Source organism: Salvia splendens, chromosome 2 (genome assembly GCF_004379255.2).
Source record: "Salvia splendens isolate huo1 chromosome 2, SspV2, whole genome shotgun sequence".
NCBI lineage: Eukaryota > Viridiplantae > Streptophyta > Magnoliopsida > Lamiales > Lamiaceae > Salvia > Salvia splendens.
Genome location: NC_056033.1, coordinates 32,572,799 through 32,593,761, shown reverse-complemented (window position 1 = coordinate 32,593,761; position 20,963 = coordinate 32,572,799). Strand labels below are relative to the sequence as shown.

Below are 20,963 nucleotides of genomic sequence, written 5' to 3'. Positions count from 1 at the left end.
TAATTTATTTATTTTTTCTTCAAATTTTCTCATTATTCACAATTATGTTTTGTTTTGATGAAATTCATATGTTTTAATTATTTTTATACTATAAATTTATTAAGTTTGTAATTTTGCTAACTAACCAATGCAATGTATTGAAAATGTGAATACAATGAAATTGAAACGTCAACATAAACTTAGTTGATATTTATAATGTCAACACAGTACGTAAAAAAAATGAGTCTCACCTCATTAAAGAAAAAGAGTTTCCAAAACTAGAAAATACATATTATTATGGATGAACCAAAAAGGAAAGAATGCATATTATTGTGAGAAGGAAAGTAGTAATTAGTTGTCTCATCTGAGTTGAGTCATTTCATTTTTTAACAAAAAAACATCTCATCACTCTTATTCTCTTCCATCACCTATTTTACTCTATTTATCTTTCCTATTTTATTTTTCTTTCTATTTTTCAACACAATTTCTTAATCTATGTGCCAAATTTTTTTGACTCAACTTAATTCGGAAATAGGATGTACATATGTTTAGAGCAAAAATTAGTACTAAATGTGTAAAACGACGACGACATCACGTGACATTTCTAATTTGTATTAAATATGTGATATTTTTTGTATATGTTAGTTTTAAATAAAATATAAATATAATATGTGATATTATTACTATTCATAAGAAAAAAGGAACGAGATTCATATTAACATATGGACAAAATGAAAAAAACGAAACACATTCACAAAGGGACTTGTTCGCAAAATAGGAGAGAGGAGGATAGAGCAAGTTGTATTGTGATTAGGGATGTCAATCTAGCCCGAAATTCGCGGGTCGACCCGAATAACCCGGTAAAATCATAGGGTTAGGGTCTGAAAATCGGAACCCAAATGTAGAATAGGGCTACATGGGCCAGCCCGTTCGGGTCAGTGGGTTATGCAGACTGGCCCGAGTGGATTGCGGGTTAGCCCATGGGTTGAGCATTTAAAATAAAAATATAATTAAAATTTTGGGTTATATCTACATGAAGTATATATGGTAATATCAATATTAAACGCAACACTGATATGAAGTATATATGATAATTGTGTCTTCTCTCTCAAATTGAAAGTTAGGGTTATATGAAATATGGTTGATATGAAGTACTCCATCTGTCCCAACTAAGTTGAGTCATATTCCTATTTGGGATGTCCCAACTAAATCATTTCATTTTTTTAACAAAAACATAACATCCGATCACTCTTACTTCTTTCCAACATCTACTTTTTTCTTTCTTACTTTATTCATCTCTTATACTTTTAAACATAATTTCTTAATCTCTGTGCCAAAAAGTTCTGTCTCAACTTAGTTGAGACAAATGGTGTCATGCCCGCATTTTCTAAGGATAGAAAACACGGTTGATCGCGACTAGAGTAGGATTAAAGAAGCGGGGAAGAAAGGGGAAAACAACACAAATCGACCATAGCTCGAAACAAATGGGAATAACTCGAATAAAATCAGAGTGTCTCAACAATCAACAACTCAAAAATGAATATTATCTCAGCGATACGAGAACTTAAAAGAAGGACAACTACTCAGCGGAAGCATTTGAGGGAAGGAATATGCCACGTGTGAAGACATGACACATTCTAGACACTTAAATTTCTTTAATGGTCTTGCTCAACACCCACTGCATCCGTTACGCTCAACCTGCACATTTTTAAAAAGAAATGCAGGGCTGAGTACCTGATGCACTCAGTAGACTCATGCCGAAAACATTTTATAAAAAGTATTTATCATGCCACCATTGAGTGATCTTGGGGTTTTAACTTTAGAAATCGTCCAAGACACTAAAATCATTTCCATCGTAAAATTCGTGACTGCAGTCATTTTCCCATAGATGTCTACCATATCTGATCCATTGATGACAAGGAACGTGGCCACATTCCAAGTCACTAGACCGGCCAACTCGAAAGATGGCGCACGATCTCCATAGGTGTATACTAGCCTGAATAGGAACTCACTCCCTAGTCAGACCCGAATTCGATTATCCATTGATGGCAAAAGCCACATTAGATAGGTTCCATAGAATAAAACAAAACACGGCATAACAAATATTCATAGTATTTTCATATAAAAATATACTTAGGGCATTGCCCTTATTTAAAAAGAAAGTCCACCTCGTTCGTTAAATTTTTGGAACTTGAATTTGTTACTTTGACATCAGCTTTGTTCACAGAGAACAACCCTTCCTTTGTGTCCATGCTTCTATGCTCTATCATTTATTTGCGAGGCTGCTGCCCAAGCTTCCTATCTCCATCGGCTCAACACTCACGTTTATTTATCTTGGCCCACCATGAATAAAACGGCCCATCTAATGTAAGCAGAATTCAGTCCAACCAAAATGGACAAACTGCCCGACCTTTAAATCTTGTTATTACTCTCGCTGGCTCAATATCAATTAACTCATCAGCCCACAACTTATTTCAATAAGTCCAAGACGTTGACCCAGAAATAAAACTTAGTTGGAGAGAAACCAAATGCACAGAAACCAACTTTCTTTCTCACTCTCTTTCTCTCATTTCACCCTCCGTCGGGCTTCTCCCTCTTCTTCAGTTCTATCTCTATCTCAATTCTCAATTGCCACTTCACACCACTACTTATCCGCCACCATTTACCACCTTGGTCGCCCGGAAACCATCGCCTCTTTGCCGCCGCTGCCTCTACTTCTCCGTCGCCGCCGAGTTTGGTCCCAGCAGCTGCGGTCAGCCACGATCAGCCCATATTTCACATTTCCCCCCTCCGATTCTCACTTCTCTGTCACAACTACTTCACGCTTGGCGCTGCCAACGACTCGCTCAGCCTCAGCCGCCGTTCAGCAGGTTCTCACGCTCCCGTGACCTCCAATTCACATCACCGCCGTCTTCTTCTTCCATCTCCGCCGTCTTTCCTTTCTCTCTGAACAACCGGAATTCACGGCGGCTTCCACGCCGCCCCCGCCATCGGCCGAAGTCTAAGTATCACCGAATCCATCCCACTCTTCCCTCCGCCATTGCTGCCGTCGTCCGTGAATCGAGCTCTACCTCGAGCTGTCGTCGGAAGGTCGGCGGCATCCCATCTGGAGCCGCGCCCGTCGTGTCCCGGCTGCTGTTCTCTCTGATTTCTCTCCTCTACGTCTCCTATTTCTCCCCTTATCTCTCGGTTTTCTTCTCTCCAAAATTAGATGGGGGTTTCTAGAGTTTTGAAAGAAAGTGGGTAAAAATTGGTGTGAACGTGGGATATATATAGGCAAAACTGATAGATATTGATGGATTTGATGATTGGAGAGATTTTAGGGAAGACAGGGATAAATAAAAATAATAAAAAAATACCCCAAAAAGAAATAAAAAAGGCGGGCGTTACAAATGGGTTACTATTTTTTTGACATACTACTATCTATACTATTTTTTAATTGCTTAAAATTTATTTTTGGGTGTACAATTAAGAATGTCATTCAACTCCATTGAAATGCATGGCTTTTATTTAATTGTAGTCAGATTAAAGTGTGCTACTAATTAAGCGATATGTTTATGTATTTTGTTTCAATTTTCAATTGTTATTATTTTATTTCTCTTGCTCACTTTGGTCATACTTTACTATTTGCGACAATCTATTTTTTTATAAGTTAGAATATTGGATTGGATAGAAAGTAACATGTAAGATCACTTTTGACCCGAATAGCCCGTGAGTTAGCTCGAAACCAGAAGATTTATGGTCAAAAAATTATAACCCAAAAAATTCACAAGCCGAATAACCCTCACCCATATAGCCCAAAAACCGGAGTGGATTGGCCCAAACCCGGGTGAGTTAGCCCAATTGACATGTGATAGTCTTCTTTTCCTAAAAAATCACATGTGTCCATTTTGCTGTGTTCTATTAAGAAATATCTTAAGAAATGTGCAAGGTAGTAAAACATAAGAGTGTCCACAATGGGGGGGCCGCGCGCCGAGCTAGTGTCCACAATGGGGGAGCCGCGGCGCCGGCTCGGCGCGCGGCCCCCCATTGCAAAGGCCGAGAGCCGGGGCGGTGAGGCGAGAAGCGTGGCTGAGCCACGGCCGCGGCCTTCGCGTGGCTGAGCCGTGTGAGCCGCGGCCCTCCCATTGCAAGCGGCGCGAATCGCGACTGGGCCGCGGAAATTAGTTTTTTTTTTTTTTTTTAAATTTTCGAAATTTTGTTATAAATATACACTCTCACTTCCATTTTTTCACTTCATTCTACACTTCAAATCCCTTCATTTTACACTCTCAAACACTACAAAATATTTTCGTTGTAGAATTTTCCCATATTAATAGTACGACGAAAATTTGTCTCTACTTCTCTCTTTATTAAATTGTTTTTATTATCCAAATTATTAATCTACTAAAATTTAATAACATTAAATTAAATTAAAAAATAACATTAAAAAAGCAAAAAAAAAAATTAACATTTTAGAGGGCCACATTTGGTGGCCCTTTGAATTTACATTGACTTTTTTACATTTGCCATTACAAAGGCCACATGGGAGCCACAATTGGTGGCCGGGCCACAAATGGTGGCCTTTGAAGGCCACCATTGTGGACCCCCTAAATACTCCCACCACATACGAATCAATAGCAAGTACTTCAACAAATCGAACAAACGAATTAATAGTTACATACAGTTAGAATGCACGATCTCCAGCTTCATTACATCTAAGATGAATTAAAACATTCGGTTATTTGAAAGAAACAAAATAAAATAAACTACTCACTCCATACACATTGAGGGTCCACAAATTAATTTATATTAAAAAAATATAAAGTAAAGTGGGTTTAAAAACTGAATAGCATATGAATTCCACTTTCATATAGATTACTTTCATAAGTCCCAAATTACTTGAGTCATATTATATTTTGAGATATCATAAGTTACTTAACTCATTTCTCTTTTTTCAGCTAAAAACAAAACATCAAATAACACCAATTTATTATTTCTTTTACTTTACTCTCTCTCTAATCTTTAATTGTATTTTGAGACATCACAACTTTTTAAATCTCGTGCCAAAAAAACCCTATAGAGAGAATATGTAGTTATGTACTAATAAAATATAAGCAAAATGAGTTAATAGATAGATGAACCTACTTAACGTTCGTAGTAAAAAAATAAAAATGGACAATGGGAATGAGACAAAGGGTAAAAATGGACACTTAATGAAGATGGAATCATTAATAAGAAAGATCACAATTTTGGAATTTTAAGATCAGGTAGAAAGCTGAAATAGAAACTACTAAAAGAAACAGTCAATCCGTACAAATTAACAAACGATGTTCATTGCAGAATGATAGAACAAAAACGAGCAAAACATTAATAATCAGTGGGCATCGACAAACTCATAAAATTTATATTTGGATGTTTTATAATCATCAGTTAATAAAACATGAATAACAAAAAGGTGTAATCCAATAACATTGAAGCACAACTCCATGGATAGTGAATGGAGTGGGCTCAAGCAGATTAGATTGGCTTGTTGTCCGCACAAATAAAATCTCAAGAATCACAGCAAGAAAGATCCCGAGAAGAACTATGTGCGATTTTGGGCCAAATCAATCATAGGTAGGAGGTCAGATGAGAAAACAGGCATTCATATTTTCAAAGGAGAGAAAGCAAAACAGCAAATTATGATATGAACTCAAACACTATTACAGATGAGGTAAGCTAAATAAGATGGGTATGTATTGTCCACGCAATAAACTCAAAATATTTGAATCATTATATCAAAACAGTGAGTTCTCAGCCACTACAAAAAAAAGATGAAGGGACAGATTTAAGACCTAGGCTTTTCTTTCTTCTCCTTGAAGAGGGCAAGGAGTGAAACTCCAGATACCTTGACCACCTTAAATCTAACACCAGGAATATCTCCGACAGCATGTCCCTTTCGCCCAAATCCAGCAATCAACACTTCGTCCTACAATATAACAGTAAGGTTGAAATGTTAACTCAACACAGAATGATTGCAATGACAATTCACAGCAACGCAAGGGAGCTTACATTTTCTTCAATGTAGTTTAAACAACCATCATTGGGAACAAAAGCAGCAATCTTCTTACCATTCTTGATCAGCTGCACTCTGGCGCACTTACGAATAGCAGAATTCGGCTGCTTTGCTTCAATACCACTATATTAACACAAACAACAGTCAATTGCAAATCAATTAGACTTCACGATGATAATTAGACAAAAAGTATAAGGCTAATCTAACATTTTCTCCAGGACAATGCCCTTGGCGTGGGAAGATCCGGCAAATGGTTTTTTCCATTCATTCCCAAGGTGAGATTTCTTGTAAGATTTGTCAGCCCATCTTTGTGTCCTACGGTGAGACTTGAGCTTGCGCCCAGCTCCCATACCACGCGTTTTCCTGCAATAATATAAAATAATAGCATTAACAAATTGACACACGAAAGTGAGATACTCATCACTACAACGCAACTAAAATTTATAATCAGAAAAAAAAACAGATATTAGGCATTTATGTACGGAAAACAACTATAGCTAGTAAGTCATGAAAAAGTCAAGCAATTAAGTTTAGCACACTACATTATTCAAGTAAGATAAATCTCGACTAACACATGTCAAGGCTAATAGGAAATTAAACACACGGCAGCGTCTAGCCCCAATAAACAGCCGGACAGCCAATCCACGGAGAAATCCATTCACTCGAAGATCAAAACCCATAAACGCTAAACCGTAGTAAACGAATCGGAAAAGTTTATATACGAAAGCAAGTGCTGAGAACAGATACCCCATGATTGCAGATTAGAGACGTGGGAGGCGTTGAGCAGCGGCCGGAGCGCAAAACCCTAGTCTGATTATCTCAAAAAATGTTGCTAGGTAATTGTATTTATACATTCAAATTTGGGCCAGCTTGAATTAATGTTTGGTATATCTATATTCTTTTATTTTATGTGGGCTTAAAGCCCAATATTGTTAATTTTGCATGCTCATAATTTCCTTTTTTATCGATTGAAAACAGTTATACTAGTTGGAAAAATCATTAATTATTAACGAAAAACGGATTTTAATTATAAAAATGGATGCCTACGGAATGGCCGCAGCTTTGATTAATTACGAATTCGTTAAATAATGGTTCATGTCAATCCAAATGGGTGTGATCGAGTGACATGAGAGTCGTCCATTTTTAACCAAATTATCAAAGAAACGGTCCCTAACTTTAGTTGTTGACCAACCTTAAATCTTTAGGCCACCGAACTATCCAATCAAAAAAAACCACTGATTCATGTCAATTAGGTTTTTGTGATCATTATATATTTATATGTGTAGAATGGATTAAATTAAAACTCATTTTTATATCAAAATTAAAGTCATTAGAATATAGATTTTGGCAGATTTATAAGATTTATTTTATATAGTAAGATTAAATTAGAGAATTAATATTTTTGAGGGTATGTAATAATTGATGTTGTAGTTTAATTTGACTATTGCTTAGGGCAATGTTAATCCACTATATTTGTTGTTATAACTTATATTGTTGATATTTTGAATTTTTAATCATTGATAGTGGTAGTCTTAAAATATAAGCCATATTTCAATACTTTAATGATTTCGATAATGAAATTTAATTCTAGATTTGAATTAATTCAGCCAAAACATTTATACTATAAAGTGGAGATAAAAGCACCAACCCCCATCCATGCTTTCTTCAATTGATGTGGAAGTTGAAATCCACTTTTTGATGTTTATCTTCTTTAACTGGATTCTCCAATTGATTTTGTCTCCTTTTGACCTCAAGTCTTTATTGATCCTTTTGATGGATAAAGAATCAAAATCTTCTATAATATAATATATGTGTATACCGTAAGTATGCCTTTTATGTGCATATGTTTTTCGGTAATTGTCTATATCTTTATATGACTGAAAACATTCTTATATAGGCATTATACACCGTTTCTGTAAGATTGCGTCGTTTCGCACAAAACTGCTGCCATGCAGTTTATTCACTACAACCGACTCCCACAAAGAGATGCATCGGTTGATAGTTTATGAATTAGTTTACTAATAAACTGTCTTCATAATTTCATGTGTACCATACATACACATTAATATATATAATATTATATATATGTGTATAACAATCTCACATGCTAACATACTTACACATATGTATACATGTAATCAATACTTTTCATATATAAGTATTATAATACTCTCATATTATAATTGTAATGAAACCTTATGTATACATATATACATTGATACTATTATATTAAATAATTAGAGGCAAGAGAAGAGGGTTATCAATACACCCGAATTCTAATTCTTTAATTGACACTGATCCATCACGGTATCATCTTTTATATTAGAATTCTTAACTTTTAATATGAACTTAATCCATAATATTAAACCAATAGATACATAGGTCACATAAGAATAAAAATATTCTTACATAAAACTCTCAAAAAAATCAAAAATATAAATTAGATATAACTATATGGATTTAAATTATTTTTTCACGTACATATATCAATTTATAGATAATTTTTTAAGTATTCTTATAAAACAATAGTTGCATATTCGGACAAATAAATTTGCATGGAAATGTAATTTGCTCTTTACTGCATTGTTATAGTACATTAACTTAATATACATAATAATTTAAAGACGTAAGCGCAATGAATAATAGTACCAAATAAAAATAGTCTATAACTTTTTTTCCTCGTGCAGAAATTTCAATCATTAGTGAAACTCTTCTAATATATGAATAGTTGTAATAGTCTTGGTTGGTTCTCAGCTATAGTTTATGTTCTTGTTAGTTTACTTTTTATATATGATCTATGTTGAGAGATTGACCAATTTTCGGTTATATTGACCTTTAAAAGGTATTGGTGAAGTGAATCTAAATGAATTTGATCCTTGCACTTTTTTTATTGGGATGGAAAAGTGGTATACATCAAAAGAATTATTGCATAAATCAATCCAATATTCTCATCATGTCAATTAACACGATTTAGTTCGTAAATTATGCTTTGAGGATCTATCTTTATTTTGACAGGATGGTTTTGAAGAATTCATCATTCACTCAAAATTCTAATGACATTATAATGAACAAAAGCAGGACAAAAAAAGAAGAAGAAAGTTGACATCTACTTGTACCCTTTCTTGAGCAACACCCCTATCTTCTTTAGCATATTCCGATTCTTCTTCTTGGGCGAATCGTCTTCTTCATCATCAGACTGCGGAGAGCTCAGCCTACTAGTGATGGTGTGGTAGTCCCAGGACACTCGTCTCTCCCCATACTTACTCGTAGACAGCATTGCAGCAGCAGCTTCAGCCGCTTTCCTCCACTGATGGCACTGCACCTGCAACCTCCGCAGCTCGGCCTCCAGCTCCGCGTTGGACGCCTGAGCTGCATCGAGCTGCTCAGTCACGCGTGCCACTTTCTTGCAGCTCTTATCCGCCCTCAGCAACGCTTCCTGCTCCGCAGCTCTTGCAGACTCGGCTAGTTCCAGTGCTTTGCTTCGCTGTCTCCGTCTTCCTCAGCTTCTCGTTTTCCTCTTCTGTGGCTCTCTCAGCATCATCCCCTTCTTCTTTTTCCAATTTTGAGGAGATTTGCACTGCGTTTTCCATTTCAACTAGCTTGATCCTCAATTCCTCGACTTGAGCTCTTGATTCTCTTAGTTTTGCGACAAGTTCAGCTTCTTTCTCCGACGATTCTGATCTCGTTAGCTCCACCAGCTGATAGGCGTTTTGTATCTCCACCGTGCTCTGGATGTACTCATCTATGTTCCTCCTTTCAGCATCTCCGAGGGCGGATCTCAGTTCATCTACTCCACTTTTCAAGGTGTTCATTTCAGCAATTTCCACATCACCATCTCCAGGTGAAGAATTTGCAGAGATGTTAGCTCGATCACTCTGCAGCGTGGCGACGAGCTCCTCCAGCGATTTCACTCTACCGTTGGACTTGTCCAGATCGAGCAACACTGATTTATACAGTCCAACAACATTATCATTCTCCAACTTGAGCTTATTCTCAGCAGTTTTGACAACTTCCAGCTGCTTCTCAGCTCTCCTAACTTCATCAAGGGCATATGATTCAAATTCTCTGCTATCGTTTAACTGAGTCTTTAATCTATCAACCAGAATGAGAGTTTCTGTTAATTCGAATCTCAAACTCTGAATCTCGATATGTGCTGAATCCGCATGCCTGGCTTGAGCAGCTTCGGATTTGGTAACATTATCCAACTGCATCCTGAGCTTCTGGATCTCGTTCATGGCGGAGGCCAGAGCTGCAGAGTCCATGGAGTAGTGCTTATGGAAGGCCTCCATCTCGGACTGCCACTCCTTGTCTCGTTCCTGAGATATCTTACGCAGCTCCTGAAGCCGAGCTTCTTCGCACTCTGAGAACTCCTTGAGCTGATTTTGAGACTCCTCAAGCTCGGCTGCCATTGCCGTGAGCTGCTTCTTGGCTTCTTCAGCTCTTCTCTTCCACGACTCGCATGAGCTCAGCTGCTCCTTGGTCCTTTTCAGGTCCTGAGCCTCGGGTTTTCCCGGCCTCTTTTTCTGCCATTTGATAAAAAATGGATCATCACAAGTCACAACCATCTAATAATATCTCCTTTGATATTGTAACTGCTTAGCTCTATGTACCTCAGGCGGTGGTAACCTGATGGCTTTAGAAGTTGGATCATTAGGTGGTTTAGTAATCGGATTCGGAGAGGAAGCAGAATCTGATCCTGCACTTCTGAGCTTCCGCGCGAGACCTCTAAGCCAAATAACTAACAATATTAGGCTAATGGATCCATTGCAATTAAAGAATCACTAACATGAATGCTCCAACCTGAGATTGATTGATATTTAAGACACCGAAAACATAAGCAGATGAGTTTACCTTGAGGTAGCGGTCTGCATTTAGAGATGGATCGGCAAAGACAATGATATAGAAAGCAACAATCACTCAGAGGGCCACCTGAACCCACAACACTGGAAAGATAAAAAATTTCATAATAAGAGAGACTTGTAATGAGACAAATCCCAACCTCTAATCCCTGATCATCATCATCATCATCATCATCATCATCATCATCATCATCATCATCATCATCATCATCGCAACAAAGAAAGAAATAAACCAGAGTATCCTATCCCTTCAAAGGGAAACCAAGGAAACAACCATCACTTCCAACAACCACAATACAGCAAGTAGCTATCAAACAAATTCTATTCCTTACTTCCTACTCCAGGCGTTACACTATTCAGTAACACATCATTATTTTTAGGACAGCATCATAATATATAACCCACAGATATTAGCACTCTCCATTTTAGCATTGATATTAAAACGTGCATCATACTTATTCTTGCAGTTTGAGATAGATATGTCCGAACTGGTATTTTATTTATTACTAATATTCCTAGGTTGGTAACAAAATGACGAGGGACAAGAGAATATACAGCAAAACAAGCAAGGCGTCTGAAAATAATATGCTGAATATCCTAATAGTGCAATAATACCATCTTGGTAATTCCTAATATTGAATCTTGAAGATATAAACTGCCTAGAAAATATCAATTTTATTTGGCAAAAAAGATCCTAGGATGGAAAGAATCTCAGTATACCATGATAGCACGTGAAAGAACTTTTTGATCAAGGGCCTATGAATCAAGTGTTGGGATGTCACTGCTTGGAAAAGAGCAACCTTAAAAAAGTAGTAAAACAGAAGTTGAGGAAGAGGAGAAAAGCAGCATGATTGTTGAATGAAAAAGGAAATTGTAGCAGGATAGACTTACCACGTTGAATCTTAAGGAACTCTTCACTGTTCTTCTCCGTCGCAGAGGGAGAGAGCTAGAGATAATTTTAAGTCTTATTTGAAATTGATAAAGAAGACTAATAAGTCATAGCAGAACTAACGTTGTGTTTGGTACATGAGCAAATTGGATGTTTACCAAAAGTCATATACGTGGAATATTACTACTGTATATTGCAATTAAATTATACTCTTTATATGATAATGTGCACACCATTGTTAGCAATATTACCAAGAGTCAAAACATATTATTCGTATCAACTGGAGGAAAAAAGTTAGTGACAAACGAACTACGATGTGAGCAAGCGAATAAAATATCGTTACAATTTAAAAAAAGCTAGCAATATTTAGTTTTCGAACTGGATTTGCATAATGCGGTGTGATTAATTGCAGAAGAAATAGAAGAACAAAAAAAATGAATGCTTTGCTTAGCTTAGCTTAAAATCAAAGAATAAAATAGACATTGGCCTTAATTCCCACTGTGGCATAATACATACTCCACCGCATTGAAAATTATAGTATTGGATTTCAAACGTGTAGCTAACACTAACATCCTAATGACAGATTAGTCTCAACAGCCTGTCAACATAATTTTCAATAATCCTAATGAAAACAGAGCATATATAGTTCACACCAAACATACTCCTCGTATAAATTAATACCGTAAATTTTCTTCCATGATCTCATAAATCAAATAATCGAAATCTTGAGCATTCACATTTATTTTCAATTTTTTTGGAAAACTAGTCGACAAAATCATATGTAAGCATATTACTTATCTGAAACACACCCCTACCAGATTAACTCTATAAAAAAGGTCATGCTCTAACTGATATTTCACCAAAAAACATAAAAATTGAGAACTCACTTAAAATTATGGAACCAAGTAATCTGCTTCGAGCATAAAAACAGAAAACCTTTGTATAAGTTAAAATTCATAATTCTTATCCCACATCGAATCCTAACTCACCTATATAAGTGTGGATAATCCTCCCCTTATAAGGCCTTTTAAGGGGTGAGTGACTCATTTCTAATATGGTATCAGAGCGGGCCCAAGTTAATGATGAATTATATCTCTTCTCTTGGGCGTGTTTTGCCTACCCGCGTGATGGAAGTCCGATGTGTCATTCCTGCCCACACGTGAGGGGGCGTGTTTTGCCTACCCACGTGATGGAAGTTCGATGTGTCATTCCAGCCCACACGTGAGGGGGCGTGTTAAAATTCATAATCCTTATCCCACATCGACTTGGTAACGATCCTAGCTCACCTATATAAGTGTGGACACGGGCGTGTTTTGCCTACCCACATGATGGAAGTCCGATGTGTCATTCCGGCCCACACGTGAGGGGGCGCGTTAAAATTCATAATTCTTGTCCCACATCGACTTGGTAACGATCCTAGCTCACCTATATAAGTGTGGATAACCTGGCCTTTTAAGGGGTGAGTGACCCATTTCTAATAGTATACAACTACAAACAAAAATTAGAATTCGTGATATCAATTTGATCAAACAAAAGAAGAATATATCTTAAAGACAACCACCATTTTCTGTTGGTAGGAATTATGAATTACTTAAGGAAGCAAGTGTTCTTTTCCTGCAACTGAAAGAATGCACGCTTACATAAGTAGTACTAAATTACGAGATAAAGAGCATCGCATAAAAACTAACCCTGCAATTTTAATAAGGGCAATATATAGGATTGGATGTTCACTTTTCAATCATAGGCTTAAGCTGAAAATTGAGGTATTGCAAGAAAAGTAGAATCTGGCAATTATCTCAGACAAGAAAAGCAAGGACTGATTTCTATGACAATCAACAAAAAAATATGGTAAGGGAAAGAGGATTTGTTGAATTTATATACACTACCCAAGAGGTGGCATTCTTGCTTCTCTTGGTGGCAGATCAATCCAGACTCCATGATTCTACTAAACTGCTACAAGTGAAAGGACATTCCACAAGAGTAGAATGAATGAACACTTGTACCGATAGGCTAAGATTGTGTGAGGCAGGCCATGAATGGAGCAAATTAGCACAACTGAAATCCATATCCTTCTTTAGAAGAGTTGCCTGCATAGCAATCCAGGGAGGCACATGACATCAAACAAAAAAGAGGACGCGAAATGGACATTACCTACAAAGATATACAGATTTGAAACATACTAGTTTCACGGAAAATAATACTACTACTGGTACTAAGTTTCAGTTACTACATGTTATGACAGTAATCTTAAAGAGCAATATAAAAAGATTGCAATCAAAGACGGTAAAGAGTTAATAAAATGCAAACTATCCAAGAGATAGTACTACATATTATGAGGTCAAATAATAATAATAATGTGTTCTATGCTTTTCCTGTTCTTCCGCAATTTTGTTATCTGAAAACTAACTATCCCTACATGTGATAGTAGCAAAAACCTTCAAATAAAAGATTAAAGACTGTAATCATACTAGTATGTAGCAAATATTAATTAAAAATTGAAAATGAAAAATATAGGGTAGATTTATGAAATCATCAAATTCATAAGAACACAAGTATAATCAATTCTTAAAGATTTATTTATATAGAAAAACTATATGTTGAAAGATATGAGTATTATTCATTCAACTTGTTCAGAGAATTACAATGAGTACGCCTCCTTTAAATAGGCCAAGGGTTACATAAAATTGGCAAGATTTGCCATAATACTCATTCCCTAATTAATTTTTTTTCCTTACTTTCCTTACTTACATATTTTCCTTTCTAACACTCCCCCTCAAGTTAAGTAATGGGATTACCGATACTTAACTTGCCCAATACCCCATGGAAGCTTCTTGCATCGACAGCTTTCGTGAGTATATCCGCCAACTGATCTTCAGATCTCACAAAAGGAAGTTCTACCGTCTTGGCCTCTATATTGTCCTTGATGAAATGTCGATCCACCTCGACATGTTTTGTCCGATCATGCTGAACTGGATTTTCAGATATACTGATTGTCGCCTTATTATCACAGAACAACTTACATGACTTCTGTGAGTTTAAGTTCAACTCAGTCATCAATCTCCTCAGCCACAGAATCTCAGTCAACCCACTCTTAATCCCTCGAAATTCAGCTTCTGCACTTGACAAGGCTACCACTTTCTGTTTTTTGCTTCTCCACGTGACAAGATTTCCTCCCACAAAGGTAAAATATCCAGCAGTTGATTTTCTGTCATTTGGGTTCCCTGCCCAATCAGCATCCGTGAATCCATGGTTCTCGAATAGAATCCCATGGTTCGCTGTCCCTTTCAGATATCGAACAATCCTCAGTGTTGCTTCCCAGTGAGCTACTTGAGGTGCATGCATAAACTGACTAACTACTCCAACTGCATAAGCTATGTCGGGTCTAGTGTGGGATAGGTATATCAATTTCCCAACTAAACGTTGATATCTCGTGCGGTGAGTGGCTTCAGCTCCTTCAACTATCCGCAGACCATGATTCTGAACCATAGGAGTATCTGCTGGCTTACAGTCCAGTAGTCCTGTCTCGGTTAACAAGTCAAGTACATATTTCCTCTGACTGATGAAGATCCCCTTCTTTGACCTTAGCACTTCTATACCCAGAAAGTACTTTAGTAATCCCAAGTCCTTCATTTCAAACTCTGCAAACAAATTCTTCCTTAGCTTGCTTATTTCCTCTTCATCATCTCCCGTGAGAATCATGTCATCTACATAGATGATGAGGCATGTAATCTTTCCTTCTCTTTTCTTCAAGAATAATGTATGATCAGAGTTGCTTTGTTCATACCCATACTTCTTCATTGCCTCAGAGAATCTCCCAAACCAAGCTCTAGGTGACTGCTTTAGCCCATATAGTGTTCGTTTTAGTTTGTAAATCTTTCCTCCTTCGAAATCTCCAACAAATCCAGGTGGTGGCTCCATGTAAATGGGCTTCTTCAGTTCCCCATGTAAGAATGCGTTTGTCACGTCGAACTGATGTAGTGGCCATTCCCTGACTGCCGCTATTGAGAAGAGCACTCGAATAGTACTCATTTTTGCTACCGGTGAGAATGTTTCAGCACAATCAACTCCATAAGTCTGAGTGTATCCTTTGGCCACAAGTCTCGCCTTATACCTTTCAATCGACCCATCTGGCCTCCGTTTGATAGTGAAGACCCATCTGCATCCCACAGTTCAAACTCCATCAGGTTTAAGACATACTTCCCATGTATTGTTCTTCATCAGAGCCCGCATTTCTACTAGCATTGCTTCTCGCCAGTGAGCAATTTTCATAGCCTCCTCGGTCGTATATGGGATTTCTTCTTCTTCGTAAAGTGCTGCTTCAAACGCCCTAGCCATCTCTGTTAGATTTGCTTTAGCCAGATTCGCCATAGAATATCGGCTTCTACTAATCCTCTCAGGACTGTATCTCTTAGCCAGGACCCCACGAGTAGTTCTGTTGGGGAGTATATAGCGGCCGGTATCACCATCAATTGCTGCATTATCATTCTTGTCTACACCAAAAGTGTCAGGAGTAATAACTGTATTATCTGAGCTAGTTTCAGGAATTACCTCGGATATCACTGGAGGAGGACTCGATTCAGGCGTAGGCGGTTGAGGAGGCTCTACAGCAGATGTGACTGACTCGGCAGTGACACTAGCTTGTTCTGTTGGTTCCACGTTCGAGATACTTGGATGTGGCATCGGAAAACTGAGGGGTCCAATTTTATCACACTCCCCCTGAACAGCACTCTCCCCCTGACCCCGAGGTTGGGTGTGATAGAAGTATTCACTTTCTAGAAAATTACAATTCATGGTTGTTATAACCTTCCTAGACCCCGGGTGATAGCATCGATAGCCCTTCTGATTTACCCCATACCCCAAAAAAACACATTTTATTGCACATGCAGAAAATTTTCCTCTTTCGTGTTTCGGTACATGCACATAAACGGAACAACCAAAGATTTTGAGCGGAAGTATGAGAGGTGGGGGAATATCAGTAAGGGATGCGAGAGTCTGCAAATGAGTTTTCATATCCAAAATTTCTGTAGGCAAACGATTAATCAGGTAGACAGCAGTGGCAACAGCTTCGGGCCATAAAAATTTAGGAACATTTGAGTAAAAAAACAGGGCTCTCGTGACCTCTAGGATTATCCTATTCTTTCGTTCAGCTACACCATTTTGTTCAGGAGTGTAAGGACAAGTAGTTTGATGAACTAACCCCTTTTCTTTAAAAAAATCAGTCATGTCTTTGTTAACAAATTCCCTACCATTATCGGATCTAAGAATTTTGATCGTGGTTTGGAATTGTGTCTGGATCATTGTAAAGAAACGGGTAAATTTTTCAAAAACGTCAGATTTATGCTTCAAAAAATATACCCAAGTCAATCTAGTGCAGTCATCCACAAAAATGAGAAAATATTTAAAACCATGATCACCAACAATAGGAGCTGGACCCCAAACATCGGCATGCACTAGAGAAAAAATAGTCTTAACACGAGTATCACTTGATCTAAAGGATTGTTTGTGGTTTTTTGCCAAAACACAAGATTCGCAAGTAATATCATTAAAATGAGAAAACTTTGGAAAAAGCAATTTTAAATAACCCGAGGATGGATGCCCCAATCTGCGGTGCCACAACCAAGCTTCCCGATTTGCAAATCCGTGAGCAAGCATCGCGGTGCCACCTTGTTGAGTAATCTCATCCACATAATAAAGACCTTGACGCTTAGTGCCACGCCCAATTATCCTCCTCGTCCTGATATCCTGTAATACACAGAAATTTGGATGCATTAGTAAAGTACAGTTTAATTCTTTCGTCACGTGGCTGATAGACATAAGTTTATGAGATAATTTGGGCACATAGAGGCAATTTGTAAGCTTCAGGGTTGGGGATATTTCAATGGTTCCACTCCCACCCACAGCAGTCAACTCTCCATCGGCAGTTTGAATTTGGCTTTTAGTTGCCCCATTAAATTCACAAAAATCTTTCAGATCGTAGGTCATAGTATCAGTTGCCCCACAATCAAAAATCCACTCACTCTCCTTAGGGTCAATTTTACTTTGGGCAATGCATGCAATAGGTATATTTTCCAAGGGTGCAAAACGATTTGGGCTTAAGACGGAACTTTCAGACAGTTTTGGGGTCAAACGTGGAAAATAGTTTTTCTGGGGTCCTAACTGTAATTTTCCCAGGTCATATTGCATATATTCTGAACTATAAGGACCAGAAATTAAATTACTCATGTTTTGGGGTTTATTCTGAAAATCAAATTGGGGATCGGGGTTTCTCAACCCCAATCCGTTACCTCCATATGACCTGCCTCCTTTCTTCTCCGCGAAGGCTGCCTCGCCGGGCCTGCTGCCTCCACCCGGTTGAGGACCGGTATCTCCTGCTCTCCCACGGGTGTTAGTCATCTCCCTATTCCCTGCTCCTTGCAGAAATAATCCGCCTCCATCTTCGACTCCGATGGCTAATCGAGCTTTAGCCTTTTGATTTTCATCCTACCATTCCGGAAATCCAACGAGGAGGAAACATGTATCTCTAGTATGTCTTTGTTTTCCGCAATGAGAGCACCAAAATTTTGATTTGTCGGGTTTGAAACCGCCTTAGCGATTGGGCTGTTGCGCGGCGGTTCGTGGTGGTGGCTGTTTTGGTCGCGGTGGTGGCTGGTTTCTGACGGCGAACCCGTGTCCGACTTGGCCCGATGATGATCCATCATTGATTGCGCCGGTCTGGAGATCGATGTCTGCTGCCGGCATGATTTTCAACCGCGTAGCTTCTCGTTTTACCAGACCGTATGCGGTCTCGGCTGAGGGTAACGGGAATATCCCTTCGGATCCCGTCATATCTTGTATTCAAGCCTGTTAGGAATTTGAACAGCCGTCTTGTTGCTACATACGTTCGAAGTTGGCTAATCCCCTTGTCGCAGCAATCCACAGGTTGATGTTGGCATCGGTCAATTTCGACCCAGATTCCGTGGAGATGTCGCCAATATGTTTCTAGCCCATGTTCCCCTTGCACGATTCGGCCTGCCTTTTCCTCTAGATCGTACAACAGATATGGATCTGCAGTACTTTCGAATGTAGTTTGTAGGCTCTCCCACAGAGCTTGCGCGGTTTGGTGATGTGCAAAGTCGACAACAATTTCTGTTTCGACGTTGTCAATTATCCATGAGAACACTTTCATATCGGCTTCCTCCCATTCTGTGTACCCCTTCATTCCAGGTTCCGGCGGCTGCGGTGTACCGGTGATATACCTGTTTGCTCGTCTTCCCACGATGGCTACTCTCATCAGCCGTTTCCATAGGGGATAATTCATCCCGTTGAGTTTAACGGCTAGAGTAACATTCTTACTCATCTTTAATCGTGTCTCCTCCATATTTGGTTTCTCTTCATCGTCTGACATGTTGCAGGTTGAAAATAACCGCCTTCTTGGTCGGGAAAGGTATTAGGCTATGATGATTTTGTTATGAGCATTTGCTCTGGTACCATGTTGAAAGATATGAGTATTATTCATTCAACTTGTTCAGAGAATTACAATGAGTACGCCTCCTTTAAATAGGCCAAGGGTTACATAAAATTGGCAAGATTTGCCATAATACTCATTCCCTAATTAATTTTTTTTCCTTGCTTACCTATTTTCCTTACTTACATATTTTCCTTTCTAACACTATATTTGTCTTTTTTCTTCTTTTAGGGAACAATTATAAACCGTATCTTGTCTTTTACTACATTAGAGTATATATATATGTTCAAAAAGAAAAATAAGAAAACATGGATGGATGATGGTTCGGTATGAAAAAAATCCTGATTCCCCAGATGAGCAAATTTTCCTTGTCTTGGTTTCATCTTTGCTGAATCAAACTTCATTAAACAGAATGTCAGCTGGTTAAATAAAATAGGAAACATTTTTTTTCTGCAAAATCATACTCTCAAGCTTAGCACCTTTTAGGGAAAACCAGTCTGATATACTCATAATACTCATCTTGTTACCCAAAACGAACTAGGTAATTGTACTTTCATATTTCATCCAATTTTCACTTCTTCCTTTTTTTAGTTTATTTTAGAGGATTCACAACAAGGACCCCAATTTTATCTCATCTCTTAATTATTCATGGATATATACCATTTTAATTTTCTATTTCTTAACTATTTATGGACCCCACTATTTCATTCCTCTTAATTTTATTTTTTTCTACCAATTTAATTTCAATTAAACAATATATTAAACTTATAAAAAATATATATACTTGATTTTGGGGTGAAATGAAGGATAACAAAATTAAATGATATTTGGGAAGTGGGAAAAATTGGATTTTTTGAGATTTTTTTCAAATTTGTTTTTGAAATTTAAAAAAAAACATAAAAAATATACCATGCCCACTCATTAAAGGGCGAGTGGGCGTCACCGTCTACTCCGGGGCCCGCCACGTGGCAGAGGTACGTCGGTTCGCCAGAAGAAGACTTGGTCTCCACGCCAAGACGACGCAATAGACCCGTTGCGGATGCTCTTATTCACTTCTTCCCTTTAGGTGTTAGGTTTTACTTGCTTATGAATTAAGTTTAGACCTATATAATTTTCAATTGGTCTAGTTTTATGGAACCCATAATTAGCTCTTAGCTAACTCATAACCCTAGGAGAGAGAAGGTTAAATTGTCGTACCCTACCATCAAACATCCCGCCTACTCAGCTTAAGGGCATCAGTAACACAACCCTTTTCAAAGGTGTGGCAGCATCCAGGGGCGGATGTAAAAATAAATATCGATAGGGGTTGAGATTTCAAATTTTTATTTCAATGTATTTTTGGACAATTTACATCATTTGTAAGGACTGTTATACAATAATTTACATTAAACATCAATAATTTTTTTAAAAAAAGTAATAGAAAAATGTTTAAAAAATAAATCCATTAAGAGCTTTAGAGCATCCACAACCGTGCTCTTGCCAGCGGCACGGTTGTGGGCCCGGGCGGTACTATTCATGCCTGCTCTCTGGCAAGAGCACAACACCCACAACTGTGCTCTTCCGCAAGGACGAGCACAATTAATATAAAATTCAATTACACAAAAACATTTTCATAATACTAAAATTCATTAAAAAAACCACAATAAAAATAACAAATTACAAATAAAATAAAAAGACATAATTAAAATCCTAAAAATTAAAAATTACATAATTAAAATACTAAAAATTAAAAATTACATAATTAAACTCCTAAAA

The 20,963-nt window shown here is 37.7% G+C and overlaps 1 protein-coding gene and 1 pseudogene across 1 annotated transcript; both read right to left on the bottom strand.

The window, feature by feature from the left end:
- Positions 1-5,675: 5,675 nt before the first annotated feature.
- On the bottom strand, positions 5,676-6,845 carry LOC121792255 (40S ribosomal protein S23). Its single transcript, XM_042190127.1, has 4 exons — positions 6,764-6,845; positions 6,224-6,379; positions 6,013-6,139; positions 5,676-5,929 (listed from the first exon to the last, which is right to left on the bottom strand). The coding sequence occupies exons 1-4, from the start codon at positions 6,766-6,768 to the stop codon at positions 5,789-5,791; spliced, it is 429 nt and encodes a 142-aa protein (XP_042046061.1). The 5' UTR covers positions 6,769-6,845; the 3' UTR covers positions 5,676-5,788.
- Positions 6,846-8,985: 2,140 nt separating this feature from the next.
- Positions 8,986-12,166, bottom strand: LOC121792231 (annotated as a pseudogene).
- Between the last annotated feature and the right edge of the window lie 8,797 nt (positions 12,167-20,963).

Coding starts and splice junctions, on each gene's coding strand:
- LOC121792255 (XM_042190127.1), bottom strand. Junction 6,140..6,223: donor GGCATTGTCCTGGAGAAAAT/GTTAGATTAGCC, acceptor GTGTTAATATAG/TGGTATTGAAGCAAAGCAGC. Junction 5,930..6,012: donor TAAACTACATTGAAGAAAAT/GTAAGCTCCCTT, acceptor GTTATATTGTAG/GACGAAGTGTTGATTGCTGG.